Source organism: Dipodomys ordii, unplaced genomic scaffold, assembly GCF_000151885.1.
Source record: "Dipodomys ordii isolate 6190 unplaced genomic scaffold, Dord_2.0 Scaffold44, whole genome shotgun sequence".
In the NCBI taxonomy this organism is placed as follows: domain Eukaryota; kingdom Metazoa; phylum Chordata; class Mammalia; order Rodentia; family Heteromyidae; genus Dipodomys; species Dipodomys ordii.
Window position 1 is genome coordinate 9824145 of NW_012267260.1, and position 19440 is coordinate 9843584.

At 51.4% G+C, this 19440-nt stretch overlaps 1 protein-coding gene across 1 annotated transcript in view; it reads left to right on the plus strand.

The window, feature by feature from the left end:
- Positions 1 to 5470, plus strand: part of Lrfn2 (leucine rich repeat and fibronectin type III domain containing 2) — a 134992-nt gene extending 129522 nt beyond the window's left edge. The window contains exon 3 of the mRNA XM_013019109.1: positions 4140 to 5470. Within this exon, the coding sequence (XP_012874563.1) occupies positions 4140 to 5136 (997 nt within the window). The 3' untranslated portion in view covers positions 5137 to 5470. The remainder of the gene's footprint in view (positions 1 to 4139) is intronic.
- Positions 5471 to 19440: the final 13970 nt, after the last annotated feature.

A 19440-nucleotide genomic window follows, 5' to 3' on the forward strand; every position in this document is an offset into this window, starting at 1 on the left:
CAGTTTATATTCCTCACAGGAAACATGGATTAGCTGTCATTCTGAACCTGACTCATTTTGCTTAACATGAGGATCTCCAATTCCATCATCTTCCCCTCAAATGACAAAGTCTCATTCTGCTTTACGGCTGAATAATATTCCATTGTGCACACACATATGTGTGTGTGTATATATATATATTTATCCATTTACCCATTGACAGGCACCTAGGCTGTAACAAACACCAGTGCACAGGCATCTCTATTGTACTCTGACTTACATTCCTTTAGACATATTCCCCAGAGTGACATGACTGGGTCACATAAGAATTCTACTTTTAGGCTTTTGAGGAGTTGTCACACTGATTTCCATAATGGCTGCCCTAATTTATATTGCCATCAGCCCTGTATAAGCGTTCCTTTCCACCCCCACCCCCATACCCTTGCCAGCATTTGCCATTGCTCCCCGATTTGATGACGGCCATTCTGACAGACCTAAGATGAGAGTTCAGTGTTGCTTTGATTTGCATGTCCTTTATGGCCAGGCATGTTCAACATGTGTTTATTGGCCATTTATACTTCTTCGTTCAAGAATTGTCTGATTGGGATTGGAGGTGTGGCTCAGGTGGTAGAACATCAGCCAATGAGCAAAAGCCTCAGCTCAAGAGTTGGAATCTTGGTCTCAGACAAGAGAAAATTGTCTGGTTAATTCATTTGTTCATTTAGTAATTGAGCCTTTGGTGCTTTGAGGGTTTAGTTTTGTGAGCTCTTTACAAGTTCAGGTTATTAACCCCTTGTAGATGACTAGCTGGAGGAGAGTTCCTCCCATGCCATGGGCCATCTCTTCAATCTAGTGGATGTATCCTTTGCTGTATAGCAGCCATTAACTTGATGCCCTCCTATTAGTCATTCTTTCCTCTTGTTCCCTGAGCCATTGGAGTCCCATTCAGGAGGTTGTTACTATTTTACAGGGTTTCCGTGTGGTAGTTCCAACATTTCAGATCGTACATTAAGGTCTTTGATCCATTTTTAAATTGGCCAACATTCAAACTCTCAAGACAGAAACAGAATTTGTTTTCTGCTTTTGTATCCTTTATATCAACCACAACACCAGTGAAACCATCCATTCACCTTCCAAGCTAGGCCCAGAGCCCCCTTGATTCCTACCCATGTCCCAGGGGCTGGGAGGTGAATTCTGCTTGATCCTCTGCTGCCTGGAGTCAGGAGCGGTCCTGCCTTCGATGAAGAGGTGTGGAATCGCTCTCAGTAGATCCCAGCTGGTCTCAGGGCCATTGTTTCCCTAGAGGACAGTGCAGACTGTTCTGCTTCCTCTTTCTGTAAGTGGAAGTGATAAAAAAAAAAAATCTCAAGGGGATTCAGGAGGCTGAGTGAAGGTGAGGCAGTAAATCTCCCAGCTCAAGACAAGGTCCTGTGGGTGCTGGTGATGGTTACTGAGGAGTGCCGTCTGGGATGTTTAACTCGGCTGGTTCTTGCTGTCTTTAACCACTATTCCTGCCCAATCTCTCTCTCTCCCTTTCTCTCTCTCTCTCTCTCTCTCTCTCTCTCTCACACACACACACACACACTCACACACTGAGGGTAGAGGAGAACATGGCTGTCTTCTTGCTCTGACTCTGGGAAATAGGCTTTATTTCTGATGGTCCAAATACAGTGCTGCCCCCTCTTGCTGCTGCCGGAGTCCACCACGAATCCACGCAGTCCTGCCATACCTCCTGCTGTAGCTTCATCCCATTCAGATTCCACTGATTTGAGAAACAAGTCCATGTAGAGGGAGAGAAAGAGAGGGGGAGGGAGGGGGAGGAGCGCAGGTAAGGCAGGAAGATGAAATTGTGTTTGAGAGGAGCTGAGCTGTCTGGATTGGAGCCTGGCTCTGCCACTTCCTGGATGGGCATCTTTGGGCAGGTAGCTGATCCGTTCGGTGCCTCTGTTTCTTATCTGCGAAGTGGAGGCCACAGGAGTGGTAACTACGTCTAAGTTATTGCTGGGAGGAGTGAGGAAGAGCGTTTTCTTGCCACTGGCTGTCAGCTTTACAGGAGCAGGCAGGAGGTCTCTGGCCTCGTGGTCCAGCTCCTGTGGCCTGGGGCTGCCATGGGGGTGACGTGGACAGCCACGTCCGGCAGCAGAAGCCCCTCCCCACCTGGCTGGGCACTCCCTTGGCCGGGAAGCCGGCTAGGTGGCGGCACAGCACTGGGTGGCTGGGGGGCTGGGTCCCAGCTCCACCGTCACATCTTCGCTTCCCATGATCCTCCTCCCCCTCTTCAAAGTGAGATTGTGGCAGTGGCTGCCCAGAGTGACAGCTGTGGGGTCCGGAGGGCAGCCTGGCACATGTGCCAGCAGGGTGTGCTCTGATGTCACTGCTGTGGGCCCGCTTCGGCCCTGCCACCCGGGCTGGCATCACTGGGGAGTAGGAAAGCCTCCTGGTGACCTCTGCAGCCCGTGGTGACCTCGGTGGCACTGGGCTCCACTGGCCCTGTCCGGCAGATGGCCCAGCAGACAAGGGGTCCTGCGGGGATGAGGGCACTGCCAGGCTCTGAGCACTGTTCTGAGGGAGGGGAAGCTGATGAGCTAGAGACCAACCAATGAAAAAACTTCCCTGAAAATGTCCCCCTCCCCCCACTCCCCGCAGCCAGGAACCAGCCAGAAGCTGTGTTTAAGTGCCAGCTGTGTGGCCTCTGGCAAACCACTCAGCCTTTCTGAGTCTCAGCCCCATTTCTCCTCTGAGCAATCGGATGATGTCCAGGTAAGGGCACGGAGAAGCTACAAAGTCCCGGCCAGGCCTGAGAGGCTGCTGGGTACACCCCCCCACCCCACCTCCCCTCTCTGACTAATGCCCCAAGCCACGTGGGGTAGATCTACTCCAGGGGCAGCGCTCAGGGGCAGGGGGAGGGGCCAGGGAAGCCTCCAGGGCTGCCAGCTGATAGGACAATGTCAATATCTGCCTGTCAGCTCCATCCCCCTGGCTGTCCCCGGTGGGCCTCTCCAACCTCGATTGAGTAGTTCATATTTGAAATCTCAATTAAATTGTCTGGCTGCGGGTTTGAAGGGCTGATGGAAGCTGAGGGAGCCTTTGCATTTTTCACGTTGTGGGGATGGAAAACAGGGGGAGCTGTAGAGAGGTACAGAGGACCCGAGTTCAAGATTTCTACAGGAGCCTCTCTGGGCAGACCCAGGCACCATCTCTGGGCATAGCAGAAACACACGGCTTGGATAGCCATCAGGCTGTCCCCCAAAAAGAGGAGATCAGAAAGGGCTGTCCTGACTAGGAAATTTACCCGACCTCTTCCACGTGTGGCTGTGATGTGAGGTTCACCTGTCCCCCTGGGTGGGGGGGGGCTAGGGTGTTTTCTGGACTTTACCCTTTGGATGGCACATCTGATCTCCACCTCTGGCTCTTTCTTGCTTAGATCCCCACCCCCACCCCCACCTGCAGCAGCCAGTGTCCATCCTAGTCAGGGAAACCCTTGATGGGAAGGAGAGGGGGAGGGGCTGATTGCTTAGGGCAGGACCTCGGTTCTGACTCAGCACAGCACCAGGCTTAGAGAGTGCTTGGTGCGCACGGTGATCCTGAGGAACCCAAGAGAACAGGATGGGGTGGTATCCGTAGCAGACGCATGGGGGAGGGTGTGTGGCTTGCTGTCGAATCTCTGCTCTGGTTCCCACCTCTAATCTTTCTGCTTCTTGCTGTGTCCCTCTACTTTTCCCCACCTGTCCTTCCTCTACTCCGTGGGGCTTCTCTTCTTCCCTTTCTCTCACCTGACCTCTGACCCGCCTCTCTGTCTCCCCCTTTCTCTGTGGCTTCATGCTCCGGCCTCCCTCATTTTCCATTCACTACAACCCTTATCTGTGTCTTCTTCCCTCTCCACCCTCTCCCCTTCTCCCCTCTCCACCTTCTCCCCCCTTCCCTCCCCCCTTCTCCCCCCTCGCTCTCCTCTCTGTCCCCCCAACTCTCTTTCTTCCCGTTCCTTCACCGCTCTGTGGTTTTATTTTTGCTGTGCCTCCTCCTCTGTGTTTCTGTGTGCCTCTGTTTCTCTCTCCTCCACGCCCCCTTCCGTGGCTCTGCTTCTGCTTCTGTCCCCCGTCCATCCCCCTGTCCTTCCTCTCCACCCACCCCTCACCCTCTGCGTCTCCCTCCTTCCCCAGGATGATCCCAGCCTCCAACAAGGCCTTCGTGGTGAACAACCTGGTGTCGGGGACCGGCTATGACTTGTGCGTGCTGGCCATGTGGGACGACACGGCCACGACGCTCACGGCCACCAACATCGTGGGCTGTGCCCAGTTCTTCACCAAGGCCGACTACCCGCAGTGCCAGTCCATGCACAGCCAGCTGCTGGGCGGCACCATGATCCTGGCCATCGGCGGCGTCATCGTGGCCACGCTGCTGGTCTTCATCGTCATCCTCATGGTGCGCTACAAGGTCTGCAACCACGAGGCTCCGGGAAAGATGGCAGCGGCCACGGTCAGCAACGTGTACTCACAGACCAACGGGGCGCAGCCTCCCCCTCTGGGCAGCCTGGGCAGCGGCGGCGTGGGTGGCGTGCCCGCCGGGCAGCCCCCACAGGCGCCGCCCAAGGTGGTGGTGAGGAATGAGCTGATGGACTTCAGCGCCAGCCTGGTCAGGGGCAGCGACTCATCTTCCTCCAGCTCCCTGGGCAGCGGGGAGGCCGCGGGGCTGGGGCGCATGCCCTGGAGACTCCCACCCCCTGCCCCTCGCTCCAAGCCCAACCTTGACCGCCTGATGGGGGCCTTTGCCTCCCTGGACCTCAAGAGTCAGAGGAAGGAGGAGCTGCTGAGCTCCAGGACTCCAGCGGGCAGGGGGGCAGGGACATCGTCCAGAGGCCACCAGTCGGACCGCGAGCCGCTGCTGGGCCCCCCCGCGGTCCGCGCCAGGAGCCTGCTCCCTTTGCCCCTGGAGGGCAAGGCCAAGCGCAGCCACTCTTTCGATATGGGGGACTTTGCTGCCGCCGCGGTGGGCAGCATGGCCCTGGGCAGCCACAGCCCCCCTCGGAGGGTCTCGAACATCTGGACGAAGCGCAGCCTCTCGGTCAATGGCATGCTCTTGCCCTTTGAGGAGAGCGACCTGGTGGGGGCCCGGGGGACATTTGGAAGCTCCGAGTGGGTGATGGAGAGTACTGTGTAGCCTGCTGCTAAAGTACCCTCCCTCCTTCCCTCAGAGGGGAGGAGAAGAGGGCAAAGGAGGATCTTCTTGGCAAGTTTTTCTGTGGCGTTTCCATGGTGATGTTTACATCTGGGGACAGCTTTGCCTCCCTGTCAATGGCCTCTTGTCCCTCCCACCCAGCCACTAACCCTCCCCTCCCCATGTCACCTCCCCAGACCCCCGTCCCCACCACCCAACGGGGTGTGCTCAGGGAATTCAGACTCGCTCAAACGTCGGACTGAGCCCTGGGTGTTTGGAGAGGCGACAAGCTCTGCCTTTCTGATCACAAATGTAGAGACAAGCAAGTGGCTTCGGATTGCTTATGGGTCTCGTGTTGTTTTTCTTATTTCTTAATTTACTTTTTTTTTCCATTTCCCAGACTCTTCCTCTTCATTCTTCCGGATAACCGAGAGTGTCCTTTGCATGGCCAAGTATGTGTCCGGCAGCCCCCGGGTTAACGGCTCTTATTATCACTTCATAGGACCTGAGCATGCCTCTGGTTCTGGTCTCATCTGGGGCAGAGCAGCGCAGGGCAGGGTGGAGACCCCATGATCGCCAGCCACACCCTCACCCCACACGCTGGGCACTGAAACACAGCACCCACAGCCAGCAAGGTGGCATAAACTACAAGGGTAACCCCAGGACCTCTGCGGAGTCAGTGGGCAGGGCCCCGAGCTGAAGGGCAGCGAGGATCTTACTCTGCACGTTTCGGGGGGGGGGAGGGAGGTTACCTGTTTGCTGGGGACAGGAAGTCAGCACAGGCCTCTGCTGGCCAATGAGGCTTCTCGTAGGGAGGGATGAGGGGAGGACCACCATGGACTTGAGGCCAGAAGCTCTGAGTCTGCCATACAGGTTGGCAGGAACAACCCACCGGCTGACGTGGGTGAAGCCTCTACTCTCTTTTGCCCTCAGTTTCCTAATGTGTCAAAAACCCAAGATAATACTGCAAGGTCACAAGTTCCCTTAGCTCCTCTGGACTCTGAGTATACTCCCCGTATAGGGAATCCAGCTCAGTGGTACTGGGGATACAAGCTACCAGAACATTCTTAGCCTTCTGAAACACAGGAGAATATTCTAGAGGTTCGGAGGGAAGCTGCCCGGCCAGGGCAGGGGCAAAGCTGTCTTCCTCCTGGGGTGGGGTTAGGGGGATGTTTGGGGTTTGGGAACTTATTTTCCCTCTGTAGGACAGTGTCCTGTGTCCGAGCAGGGCACAGGGCTGGGTGCTGGCGCGGGCTGCTTCCTCCTTGTTCCCTGCAGAGGACCTGTTTGTGGAGGTGACAGGATGGGAACAGAAGGGGTGCTCCTGAAGCCAGCAGCCCCCGCCCTGCCTGCTTCCTCTCCCTCCCTTCAACTCTCCACTCATGCTTGGTCTCTCCCCAGCCTTCTCCATACACCGCTATCTTCCCCTGCAAGTCAACTGTACAACGTGCAAAGCACAAGGGTGACACCATTCTGGGCTTTATTTAGGGATGGGCTCAGACCGGGATGGAGCCATTGGACCTTAACATAAGCCATACACACACACTACAGGTCAACACTGTCTCTGCAGGCTCATCTTCTGGCTCGGCCAAGGAACCCCCAAATCACGTCCTTCCGGACACATTATTCTCCTCTGCTTCTTTTCCCTCTCCTCCCCACTTCCTTCCGCTCTCCTGTCTTCTACTTTCTTCCCCCATCCTTTCCTGACAAATTCATTAACAGATCAAATCAGCACCTCCTGAGACCATGTCTCCTCTCTTCTTCTCTCTCCTTCCCCTTCCTCCTTCTCTTCTTCTTTTCTTTCTTTCTTCTTCCTTTCTTCTTTTCCTTCCTTCTTCCTTAATTTTTCTTCTTCTTTCTTCTTTCATTTCCTTCTTCCTTCTTTTTCTTCCTTTTCATTATTCTTTCTTTTTCTTCCTTCTTTTTCTTTCTCCTCCTCCTTCCCTCCCTCCCTCCCTCCCTTCATCTTTCTTTTTCTTTCTTTCTTTCTTTCTTTCTCTTTTTCTTTCTCTCTCTCTTTCTTCTTTCTCTCTTTCTTTCTTTCTCTTTCTTTCTTTCTTTCTCTCTCTTTCTCCCTCTCTTTCTCTTTCTTTCTTTCTTTCCTTTCTTGCTTGCTTGCTTTCTTGCTTGCTTTGCTTTGCTTTTTTCCTCTTCCTCCTTCCCCCCTCTCTCCATCTTTCCCATCCATCTTGTCAAATGTAGCTGTGCTGGAAGGATTTTCAAACACCACCTTCCCTTGCCTTTAGATTTTGACTCCCAGAGGGGAAGTGGTGGACAAGGCAGGAAGCCACCAATTCAATGACTTCCTCGTCAGTGCCCGAGCTCTGTCGTGACATGAGAAGTACCTGCTCATGTTTCTGACCTGGAGTTTGGGGAGGAAACGTCCCTGTGGTCACAAGATAAATGCCAACCTTCTCCACAAAAAAAGTACAGTGAAATGTATAGTTTTCAAAAAGAACCATACTCACACTTCCTAGGAGGGAGGAAAAGAAGAAGAAGAAAGAACATACTCTCATCCGTGAATGTCTTCCGATCATTTTTCTGGAAACTCTGGTTGTTTTTCTAAAGATGACTTTGAAGAGGTGTGTGTTATAGCCTGGCCAGAGCTTGCTTCCTGCCAACTCCATGTGAGGGGGGGGGGAGTCTTGTGAAACAGAGGTGGGCCCCCCTCATTCTAAAACAAGGGTGGGGCTGTACTCCTGACACAAAGGGACAGGACTGGGAAACATTTCCAGGCTGAGAAGGGACTCTCCCAGCCTGGCTGGCCCGGACTCTCCCACCTGTCTGTCACTGGAGTCTCTGTCTTCTCCTGCCTGCCCTACCTACCCTGTTTTCTCCTTCTCGACCACTAGGGGTGCGACAGGGACCTTACTTTTATTCTGGTCCATCAGGGGACAATGTCATTTTCCCCCCAAGAGTCTTTTCTGGGCAGCACAGGGGAAAGACAACCCAAAGCCCAAGCTCAAACCCACAATATAGGTGCCAATAAATATAAGTCACACTATAATTTTAAATTTTCTTGTAACCACAGGAAATTAAGTAGAAAGACAGGTGAAATTGGTACTAGTGACATATTTTATTTAACCTGATACATTCAACATATTATTTCACACAGACAAAATTAGAAAGAAAGAAAAAAAAAAGGCAATTTACCACCTTTACTTTTTGTGCCGGGTGTTGTAAACCTGGTGTGTGTTGCACACTTATAGCAAGCATAACTCGGCTCCCAATTTACAGTGTCTGTGGGCTATGGGGAGCAGCACAAGACAATGAATTGGACAGTGTGGCTCAATGAATAAGTATTCATTAATAAGGTACTTACTGAATACCTACAGTTTCCAGGCACTGGGCTTGGTACTTCACATGCATTTCCTACAAGATTCTCACTACATTCTTTCAAGGTAGATATTATTGGATCCATTTGTTTTTTAATGAGACATCTGAAGCTCAGAGGGGTTAAAAAAAACTCACCCAGGGTCACACAGCAAGTCTGACTACAAAGCTATAGCTTTTCCCCTGACAGCACATTGCTCTCTGTTCTCCCCCCCCCTCCAATGTGTTATAGATTATATGTTGTACTCATTGAAGTTGGTAAACTACAGTCTAATTTTGGTGCCTTTTATTGGGTTACAAGGTCAAATAGAATCATTGGTGTAGACACCGAGGCCTGAGCCCTTGGTTAGGGGGTTCATTCCGACCTCCCACTGGCCTTTCTGTCCCTTCTTGATTTTATAATACATTTCCTCCCCTGGCTAAACAGATTCCTCCAGGATTCAAATTCTCCTTTGAATAGGGGTTGCCTGGCAACCCCTATAATCACCCCTTCTCTCCTTGTAGTTGAAACTCTAGGGGGTCTATTGGCTAATAACCCTTCCACCCCAGCCTCATCTGGTTCCATTTGCCCAGAGAGCCTGCGACTTCTTCCCTGAGTACAAAAACATAACCTCCATCCACACCAATGGTCCCATGGCCAAACCCATCCTCACCTCCTCCTCTTCCCCAATCGTCCCATCAAGAAGATGCTTGCCACTCAGATCCCTGTTCCTCGGGGAGGAAGGCCTTGTGTTTATCCATCTTAGAAAGAAGAAGAGATGGCAGAGAAAGAGATGGAAGACTGTCTGATTGTCAAACTTTCTAGCAGAGAGTTCAACCCCCTTGCCCATGTTCTCAATGCTGACATGGCCTCAGGGTCCCTTCACAGGAAATGTCTTTTTTCCCATCATTGAAGTGTCGAAGTGCCACAAGACCATAAGCATACCTTACACACACACACACACACACACACACACACACACACACACATTTCAGCCAGGTAAGATGTTCAGTCTGATGTCCTCTTCCCAACCCCACATCTCCCCTACTCTAGGTGTGGGGGACCAATTTTCCATAAGCACAGCTTGAGTGCCTCTGTGCCTCTGTGTGTTGCCAGGAAGTTCTCAGGGTGTGTGTGTGTGTGTGTGTGTGTGTGTGTGTAAGCAAGCTGGTTGGGTCTCCTCTGGCCTTTCAGCAACTTGCAGGGAATCAGACTCGATCCAAAGAAATGACTGTTGGCAGGCAGCAGTCTGACCCTGCATCTGCTTTAAATAGCACACCTAGATTCCCATGCCCGGAAGTCCTGTGTGCTACAACTGACCGTAGGAAGAGTTTGTTGTGACAAGACAGCTTCCCACCGCTAAGTAAATACCTGAGGTTTTTAACCTCTGTGTAATAGGATCAGACTCATCCAAACGGTTCTCCCAATGCCATTGCTTCACATTTAAAAAAAAATGATGATTTGTGCTTTCAGCCTTGAATCCAAAGGCCATAGTTTCTCAGCTTCCGTTACCTGAATTAAAGGCTCTCCATGCCCTAGCTGGGCTGCATTTATACCAAGTTTGTGGGTTCCCTTCTCCATAGATTCTAGCAGGGGGACCAATGTTGTTTCCCAGAACAAAGAGAAGCGCAGGGCTATGGCTCTACAGTCATCCTGAGACCTCCGTTATGGCCATTTAAGGTCTTCAGACAGAGCAATGGCCTGGGTCTGGCTCTCAATAGAACCAGATGACTGACATTTGTCTTCTGTTCGTGACTCTGGGAGCAGCGGAGCCCAGATGGCGGCTCTACCCTGGTTCATGATCTCCCGGCCCCCTCAGCCAGCGGCCGTATGCTGTGGTAAATCAGAGACCACGTCCTTCTCTGCTATCTCATCCCTGGTGACTGCGTGGCTTTGGAGCATTGGAGATTTCATGATGTCTCCATTCTGAGATATTAGCTCAGTTCTCAACTGATGGAGGATGGAGCTTGGAATTCACCATCTCCATGGGATACCCAGGACCATTCAGGTCCACAGGGGACCGTTCAGCCCACTGGTCAGCGTCACACAGCCTAGGCCCTCTGACAGGCTGTCCATAGAGAAAGTTGAGGGTGGACATGCCTCTCTGTGGTGTGCCTCTTCCTCTAGACACTGAGGAGCCCCCTGCAAACCCAGCAGTGACTAATATGTATCTACTTTGTAAAGGTGAGGTTTCTTTCCCTTGAATCACCTAGCCTGCATCCAAGATGTCTCCTGTTATTACTGAGAGCCTGGTTAGGTCTGTTGGCTGACCTGTTTGACATGAGTCCTATTTTTCTCATGAAGTAAAACCTCAGGGCCCCACCCCCACATCACAGACTCACTCAGCCCAACCTGGTCCCAAGCAGGATTCTTGTTCACCATTTGAGAAGGAAAGTTGTGCAGAAGAAAGGAGTCGAGTCCTTGGTTACATCCATGGATCCAGCAACACTCCTTTGCTGGTCCTCTGCCATGCCTCTCCTGCCCATTCCTGGCCAAGTTTCTTGAGGTCTTGGGTCTGCTTGTCCACCAAAGATGGCCTGGTTATCTGGTGCACCCACACTTCATTTTGAGAATTTTCTGAAACATTCAGGTAGCTAGTGAACTTCAAAATTCAGTTGATAATCCAAATGATACTTATTGAGAGCTCCCTATGTACCTTGCATTTCCCCAGAGCCTTCTACAGGTCATCTCAGTTTATTATCAAAGCAACGCCACGAAAGAGGCATTCTTACCACCATCACCAGGTGTAGGACGCTGAGAAGGGTTAAACTGGGCTGCACTGCCCGTGAGTATCACAGGGGAACAAACACTCAATGGATGGGGTGTGCTCTGAAGAGCTTCCAAGAGGATCCGGAATTGCAAGGTTGTCTGGAGTGTATGTCAATGTCGGCATGTGAACCTTGAGTTTCAGGAGGCTGAGCACTGAAGAAGGCCCTGTTTTGGCTGAGCTCTGTCTGCCAAGGCAAGGCTCTGCATTGAGGGGAGAGAAGGCACAGGGAGAGTCACTGTGTCGGACCTGGAGTGCCTCACATGGTTCCCAGAGGGGCAGGGTGACAGCTAGGTCTACGAAGATGGGTGTCCCTCACGAATTTCAAGACAACGTGCAGCTTGGTGAGAATCATCATCCAAAAGGAAAAGTGGAGAAACAGCTTGGCTGGACTCGCACAGCCCAAGATGGTATCTCTGACTGAAGAATTCACTATGGTATCATTCCCAGAGTTCTGATACATCTTATAGAGGGAAGATGATGACTGGGCATGCGGAAGTGGCTGGCTTTGGGTCATGCAAGAGCCCAGTTAGGGTTGGAATCCTTGACCTAGAAAAGCAGGGGCTGAAGGAGGTGATTCTAGCAGGAGATTTGCAGGGGTGCAGCTGGACTTGGTAGTAAGCCTGCTGGTGAGCATTGGAGAGTGCTGGCTACTTTAAAACAAGCATGGTGGCTCCCAGGAGGGGCTGCCCAAGTGGGGCTGGGCGGGACCTGTTTCGCAGCCTGGGTTTCCTTCTCAGGAACATATTAATAGTAAGTATTGACTTTGGTAAGTACATCCGTGGGCATATTCTACATTTCACGTAGATCGCACGTCAAGTGGGAAGGCAGAGTGATAATAGCCATTGTTACTAATGATATGCAACATTGAGAGCATTATTATAATGATAGAATATTAATGGTATTACCAGGTGTGTTGGGAACTCGGGGCTGGCAGAAGCTTTCTTAAGTCGTTCTCCGCAGCCTCTCTCGGTAAGTGTGAGAGTCCCTTGCTTAACACTCATGAATAGTCTCATTCATCTTATTACCAGCAAAACTGAGCCTGATGAATCTCGGCATCCATCCAAGGCAGGGAGTGGTTCCCCGGTCACGTCAAAGCCTCCTGGCTGGGGCTCCAGATTCCTGCTGAGCTTTTACAGAGCTATCAGTCCTGCTTCCATGGGAAATCCAGGAGCCACACAGAAAGCAGCTCCCAAAGCCTTAGATGGCCCAACAAGGGTTAGAAATTGGGCACTGGGCCAGGGCATGGCTGGAAAATTTGTTTTATTGGGATGGTGGTGGTGGCGGTAGTTGCCTTTCCCTTGCCAAATCAGGTCTCCCACGACACTAAGAGAAGGAAGGAGGCAGAAAAGAGGCAGATACTTAGGATCCCCAGCGGCCCCATATTCACTTTTATTATCTGAAATCCACAGTTCCAATAGCAGCTGGAAGGACCTAGAAAAGTCCAGGCCTCCCCACTGAGATGGGGGCAGCAGTTCTGCTGTGCTTATCCATCAGTTCTCAAATCCTTGCTCGGCCCTCATCCTTCTCACCAGCCAAAGTTGGCCTGGTAAATTCCTCCAACAACCAGAGCTATTGGAATGGCCTGAGCATGGCCACCACCATGTCTTCTGGCTTGCCTGCCTTCTTTTGGTTGGAAGACTTTTCTAGGATGGGAAGACTGTCAGGTTGTCAGAGAAATCACCCAGTCAGAGCCAGACTTGCTCAGAGGCCTGAAACTGAACCAGAAAAAATCTCACCCGAGGAGGGAGGGGAGCCTCTGGGGAGAACCCTCCACCCCCTGACCATCCCTCCCTGTCTTCTAGATCTCCCCTAGATCAACCATCCTCAAGGTATAAAAGGAGAAAGAGAAGAGCTCAACAGCAATAAAGTAGAGGAGCTCAGCTCTTCCTTGGTCCACATCACAGATTTAAGAATCCCATCGAGATTTCACCTTTGAAGGAATCTTATAAACACTTTACCTTAGCCCAAGTGGGGGCTTCCCTCCTGATCTTTGAGGTCTTCCATCCTTTCTGGCTTTATGGGAAGTGAGTGCTGTGTTCTAGGTATGAGGAAATCAGAGCAGGGGGTTCCCACCTTTGCTTTCTACCCCAAAACAAAGATGGAGGAGGCTTAAGTAAGAGCACCTGACTCCAAGGATGGCCAGTTGGGGTTCCTTCTTGCCTGCATCCATTGCATCTGCAGCAGAGTGTGAAGAAGCCTAACTAGAGGTGTTTATCCATAGAGACACACAAGATCAGGAGTAGAGCTGCAGTGCAACATCGCAGTGCTCCACCAGGTTCTTTTGCACAGTTATCATTCCTCTGACGCCTCACCCCCAGACTCTGATTTCAACATTTGGTAGACCTTCCAAAAGCCAATGATCCACGTTGTGAACCATGGGCTTTTCAAGTTCTTACAGAAGCACATGGACAGTCAACATTGTCACCCCAGAGCTGGAGTTTCCGGCACGTGGCATCCTCACACGGGGCCACCACCACAGGCAGCTGCTCTGCGGGGAGGGGAGCAAGGGCGCAGAACTCTGGGAGTTGAGATGGGGCTTGGCAGGGTAGCTTCTGCCTGAACTCTCCATGGACATGGGGCATGCTCAGCGCTTAGAGCCAATCTGGATGAAAGGGTCAGAGGGTACAGTCCATTGAGCTTCTGAGGGTCTGAGGGTCTGGGTCAGGGTCAGTAGGGGAGGGGAAATGGGGGAATCAGAGAGTGATCAACACATGGCATTCCAGGTCTAGGATCTGGCATAGCCGGCCCACGGTCCACATCTTGGAAGGGGAAAGGGCAGCATTGTAGAGGAAGGCTCTGCCTGAATTGGCTCCTGGGTGCTCTACCTAGTGAAGCAGGAGGCAAGTAGGGCCTGCCTGGACTGTCCTGCCTGCACTGAGGCTCCTCCCCATACCCTCCTCAGTGCCACATGCCACATTGGGAGACTTCAGGAGCATGTCCCTGCATGCCACATTCTAGTAAAGGAAGAAAACTGGCTCTCCATGGCTTGCTTCCTTCATGAATACTGAGTGGGAGCTTTGAGACACAGCTCCACTCCTGGGAATCCCTTGTCTCTTGCAGATATCCATGAGCAGAAGGCTGGAGAATGAAGGTGGGTAGAGAATGGCTAAGGGCGATGAGCCCTGAGCCTTCTGGATTAGTTGTCTGTTTATCCAGGCTTCTTGGCAGGCAGGCTACTTATTGCACAGAGAGGTGGTGAGAGTCTTTAGGGAATGTTGTGAGATCTGGATTGATGACTGGCCTTGAACAGGCAGGGAAGAGAGACCTTGTGGGCACAAAACTAAGGTCTGTTTCACTCCCGATCTCTAGCACCTTTCAGTTAAGGGAGCATGCATAGAAAAGCTCTCAGCAGACTTCAACCATCCAGACAGGGAAAGGGGGAATTTGTGTCACTCAATAAAGTGGTACCATCTTTTGTTATTGTGAGTTTCACCCATGCTGTGACATTAGAATTGGGTCATCCAGTCTTCTCAGCTAAGACTGAGATGCACAAAGTTTAAGTGGCCTGCTGAAAATCATACACTAGTTAGGGGAAGGGTGAGCCACCGCCCAGTAGCTAAAGTCGCTTCTAAGTTACCTAGGGAACAGCCAAGGACATTAGATTTACACGGCAAACTTTCTGGAAGAATCTCAGTGAGCAAAGAGATTAAAAGCATGAGCCTAACATGGAGAAAGTAGAAGCCACGGGGAACACTGTGAGCTGATGCTCAGTGACCTCTTCATCCCAGCCTCAGTGCCTTCAGAGGTGAACAATAAGAAGGTACATCAAGTTTCCCGTGACAAACTGCACATTCACAAATTCTCAGGCTAGAACTGAGTTTTTCTTCATAAAGTGCAGGGGATGGGGGTGAGGGTGGGAGAAGGTAGCTGGCCCTGAGGAAGTATAGCTCACAGAGGAGATAATTCCCTCTCTGTCCAGTGCAAGTGCCCTACACACTCCCTTCTCCAAGGGACGTGAGTCTTGACCCTCATTTTAGAATACTCTGATGCAAATGGTTATGAGATCTAAAAAAAAAAAACACTGCAGAACTGCTGTTGCAAATTGCTGAACTTTATACAAGTATACAAATAAGTGGCAGAATCTTGAGATGTAATCAACTCATGAGGATTTTAATGTAATGGATCCCTGATGACATTGTTATAAATTACAGGATATTAATGAGGCATACTTGCAGCTTCTTGGGGCTGGAATGATTTCAGAGTTTTAAGGCACAACTCATCCAAGGAAGAGAAGACCTGAGAAGGTGCTGCCCTGCCCTGTGTTCCAGTGAGCACACAGTCCGGTGCTGGTGACTGTGTTTGTACAGACCCCATTGCTCAAAGTTCCCAGGGTCATTGCACAATGCCCAGCCTCTCCCAAGGCCAACATGGTAGCAGAAAAACAGCCAGCCAGCATCCCTGCTGACGTAGCATAGGGGCGAGCATAGGTAGCTGAGAGCTGAGGATCGCAGTTCCAAGCCAGCCCAAGCAGGAAAGTCTGTGAGCCTCATCCACAATTAATCACCAAAAAGCATGAAGTGGAGCTGTGGCTCAGAGTGTCCGCCTTGAGTGAGAAAGCTAAGGCACAGCACCTAGATTTTAAGTTCAAGCCCCAGGACAGACAGACAGACAGACAGACAGACAGACAGACAGACAGACACACACACACACACACACACACACACACACACACACACACACACAGAGGAAAGGAGCCTGGGGTCCTGGGAGGCCCTGGGAAGCAGATGTTTCATACCAGTGAGGTGCAAGGAAGGTACCCACAACACAGGCTGTGATCAAGCATCAGCACCATCTTTACACTTCAGAAGACACAACCACCCTCCCACTAGGCATTAGTTCCCTTGCCCATCTTCCTTTACTCTCACACAAACAAAAACAACAAAGTCTTTTTTTTTAAGTGACTAATCAAAATTCAGGACCTCACTCTGAATCATTTACCCCATCCCACATCCTGACATTCAGGGAAATCAATTTTGTCCCTCTAATTTTTGTCATATCACAGCATCAGTGCTCAGAGAAAACCCAAGCAGGTGTCTAGTTAAGAGACGGTGATGGGCATTGGACACGGCGGGAGGAGGAGCCTGAGCCGCCGCCTGGAAGAGCTCTCCTCATTGACCATCTCCTGTTCAGATTGAAATATAGGCTCTGGTTCTTCCCTTCTGAATCATGACACCAATCATAAGTTCCAGTAGCATGACATAAACATTTATTAAGCTTCTCTAGTCTATCCTGAGGTATGAAGGACGGTTGGAACCTGGGTGGCTGACCAGGTTCTCCAAGTCCCATGGGACTTCTCATTGGCAGATAGTGTTGAGGAGCAAATGATCCACAAAAGACAGGGCATATACCCACGTGAAGATGCAAGTTTCTGTGTTGATGGTAATGGAAAAAGCTTTGGGTGAGAGCTCTCAGCTCTGGGAGGGAAGATTGAGCTGCAAAGGTCACAACAGTGTTCCAGCTCATAGCCTGTCCCACCCTAGAGGGGCCAGGAACCTGGCTCTGAGGACTACATTTCTCTCTTGCTGCCTCAATCTCGGATTTCTTCCCAGAAAGTACAATTCAGGATACTTGGGAAGTGGGGGGGGGGAGAGCAAATAAATGTGGAAGTGCACGGAACCAGAGACCAAAGTCCTAGTAGTAGATTCCTTCCTGGATTACTAATGTTAACCCAGAGCTATCCGCACAAAGTCTCTTGTGGGGGGGGGGGTGCATCCTCTAGAAGGGGAGGGTGTTTCTCAGGTCCTAGAAAATGGCAAGGTTGTCATGGCTCCACTAGTTGACCAAGGAGGATAACCATTCCTGTGACAGACAAAAATAAAAGAAGTGAAAAGAACGGATACTTAGAAAAGCAGCAGGAAAGCAACAGTTAAACATCACACTGAGCGAGGGACCATAATGACAGGGTAGACATTCGGGTCCCAGCCTGTCTTGGCAACCCTTTGTACAACTACTTAAATATATATATATATATATATATATATATATATATATATATACATAGAATTAAAAAAAATGCACTGTGTACCTGACAGCTCTTTCCAAGAGACATTTCCCTTGTCACCTGCGGTCACTGCCTTCGTGTATGGCTTTTTCCAGGATGCGTGGTCACAGGTGAAGTGGGTTGGGCCCCACGAGCTTAGACGAGTTGGGGTCTCACGGACTCGATGAAGGGGTGTGGGGGGATCGTTTGTCTCCCAGGCCCCAGGACAGCAGCCACACCCCGGCCTTCCTCAGGACCCAGACCCACCCCCGCCAGAATGGAGGCCAGGAGGGGCGCACCAGCCCACCCCAGGGAGCCGGGCCCGGGGCAGCGCGGCCGGGCTGCTGCCCGCTGGTCCCCGCTTCTGCACGCGGGTAGTTGAGTTGCTTCCTTGGGAGAATGGGATTCTTCTTCCACGAGAGAAGAAATTCAGAGGCAAAGGGAGGCCGGCTTGGAGGAGTGCGAGGGATCACCTGCAGAGGGGTGGGGGTGAGGCCTGACCCCAGGCCTGGTAAGCATCGCCTGCGGAAGTGGGGGGCCCTGCTCCCCAGCACGGGGACCCGGCCCCATGGGCACTTCTGAGAAACTTCAGAATGACACAGCATACGTGGATGGAAGGGTGTCCAGGTCTGCTTATCTTTGGCCTCCGGGGGAACTCTCCTGTGTGCTCACTGCAGCCCCATCTGCGCCCCGCTGAGTCCCCGCCAACCTGGAGGCCAGCAGGCAGGCCCGGCTGGGAAGAGCAGGGCACAATAACCGCCAACGGCTTTTCTGCCCAACGCCCAAGGCCACGCCCAAGGCCACGCCCACTGCCCCTCCCCAGCCACGCCCACGCCGGTTCCCTGGCCCAGCCCACTGCCATGTCCTTGGCCATGCCGAGGCCACGCCCAGCGTCATGACCACGCCCACTGCCAGATTCCCCCTGGCCACACCCACCACCAGGTCCTCTCCATGCCCGTGGCCACGCCCATCACCATGCCCTTGGTCACGCCCACAGTCCATTCGGTGGCCACGCCCACTGCCACCCCCAGAGCCACACTGTGGCCACTCCCACAGAACCCCGGACTGTCTCTGCAGCCATGCCCACAGTCAAATCCATAGCCTTGCCTGTCACCATGGCCTCCCCACGTCAGAGGCCTGCACTCCACCTGAACACTCTGGGCTTCCAGATCATTCCACCAGGTTTGGCATATTCTCTAATCAGACTTGTCTGGCAGTGGGACCCATCAGCTAACAAAGGGCAGTGGCTCTGGGGTGTGTGGGAGGGACCAAGGGGGTACAGGAGGGGTTTCCAGAGGACAGGACCTCCCGGCCTGGCTCCAGAGGAGACAGACAGGCCTGTGCGGGTTGTCCCGGAAGTGTCTGGACTTCGTGTTTACTATTTGATTCTAGCCTGGGGCCTTTAGGCCTGAGGTCACACTACTGTCAGAAATGGGTCTCTAGGCCAGAGCTTCCTGCTGCCTTCCCATCCAACAAAGTCCTTACACTAGGCAGACACTCAGCCGGCCCAGCTTGAGGGTTAAAACCCACTGCTCCCTCCAGCCCATTACAATGACTGAAAGTTCAGCCAATGGGAGAGTGCTCCTGAGAAATGAGAAGGTCTTCAGCCAGTGAGAGGAGGAGGCTGTCTAGATCACCACTCTGGGGACGCCAGGGCTGGGTTTGCTATATTTCTATATAATGCACGCTTTGGGAAGATCCCGTCCTGGAATGGTCAGATACAACATCTTATTTGGTCATCCCATATCTAGTTTCAAATTTCAAAATTTCATTACATCGTTATTGTTTATGTGTATTGCACTTATATACTGTGCATTTGTATATATTGTATAAGTATCTACATATATATTGTATATACATATTCATTTCTAATAGGATTTTGACATTCTCATGATATCCTTTAGTACTATGTTCATGGTTTTCTTCAGATTTTTGTGTATACCCAAAACAATTGATTTGAAGCTTTGGCCTTGTGGCTTCCTTGGATAGGATTTCTTTTCTTTTCTTTTTGCCACTCCTGGGGTTTGAACTCAGGGCCTGGGCACTGTCCCTGTGTCTCTTTGTGCTCAAAGCTAGCACTCTACCACTTGAGCCACTCTACCACGTCTGGCTTTTTCTGAGTAGTTTATTAGAGATAAGAGTCTTACTGACTTTTTTGCCTGGACTGGCTTCAAATTAACATCCTCAGATCTCTTGGATAGCTAGGATTACAGGCGTGAGTCACCAGCACCCAGCTTTTTTTTT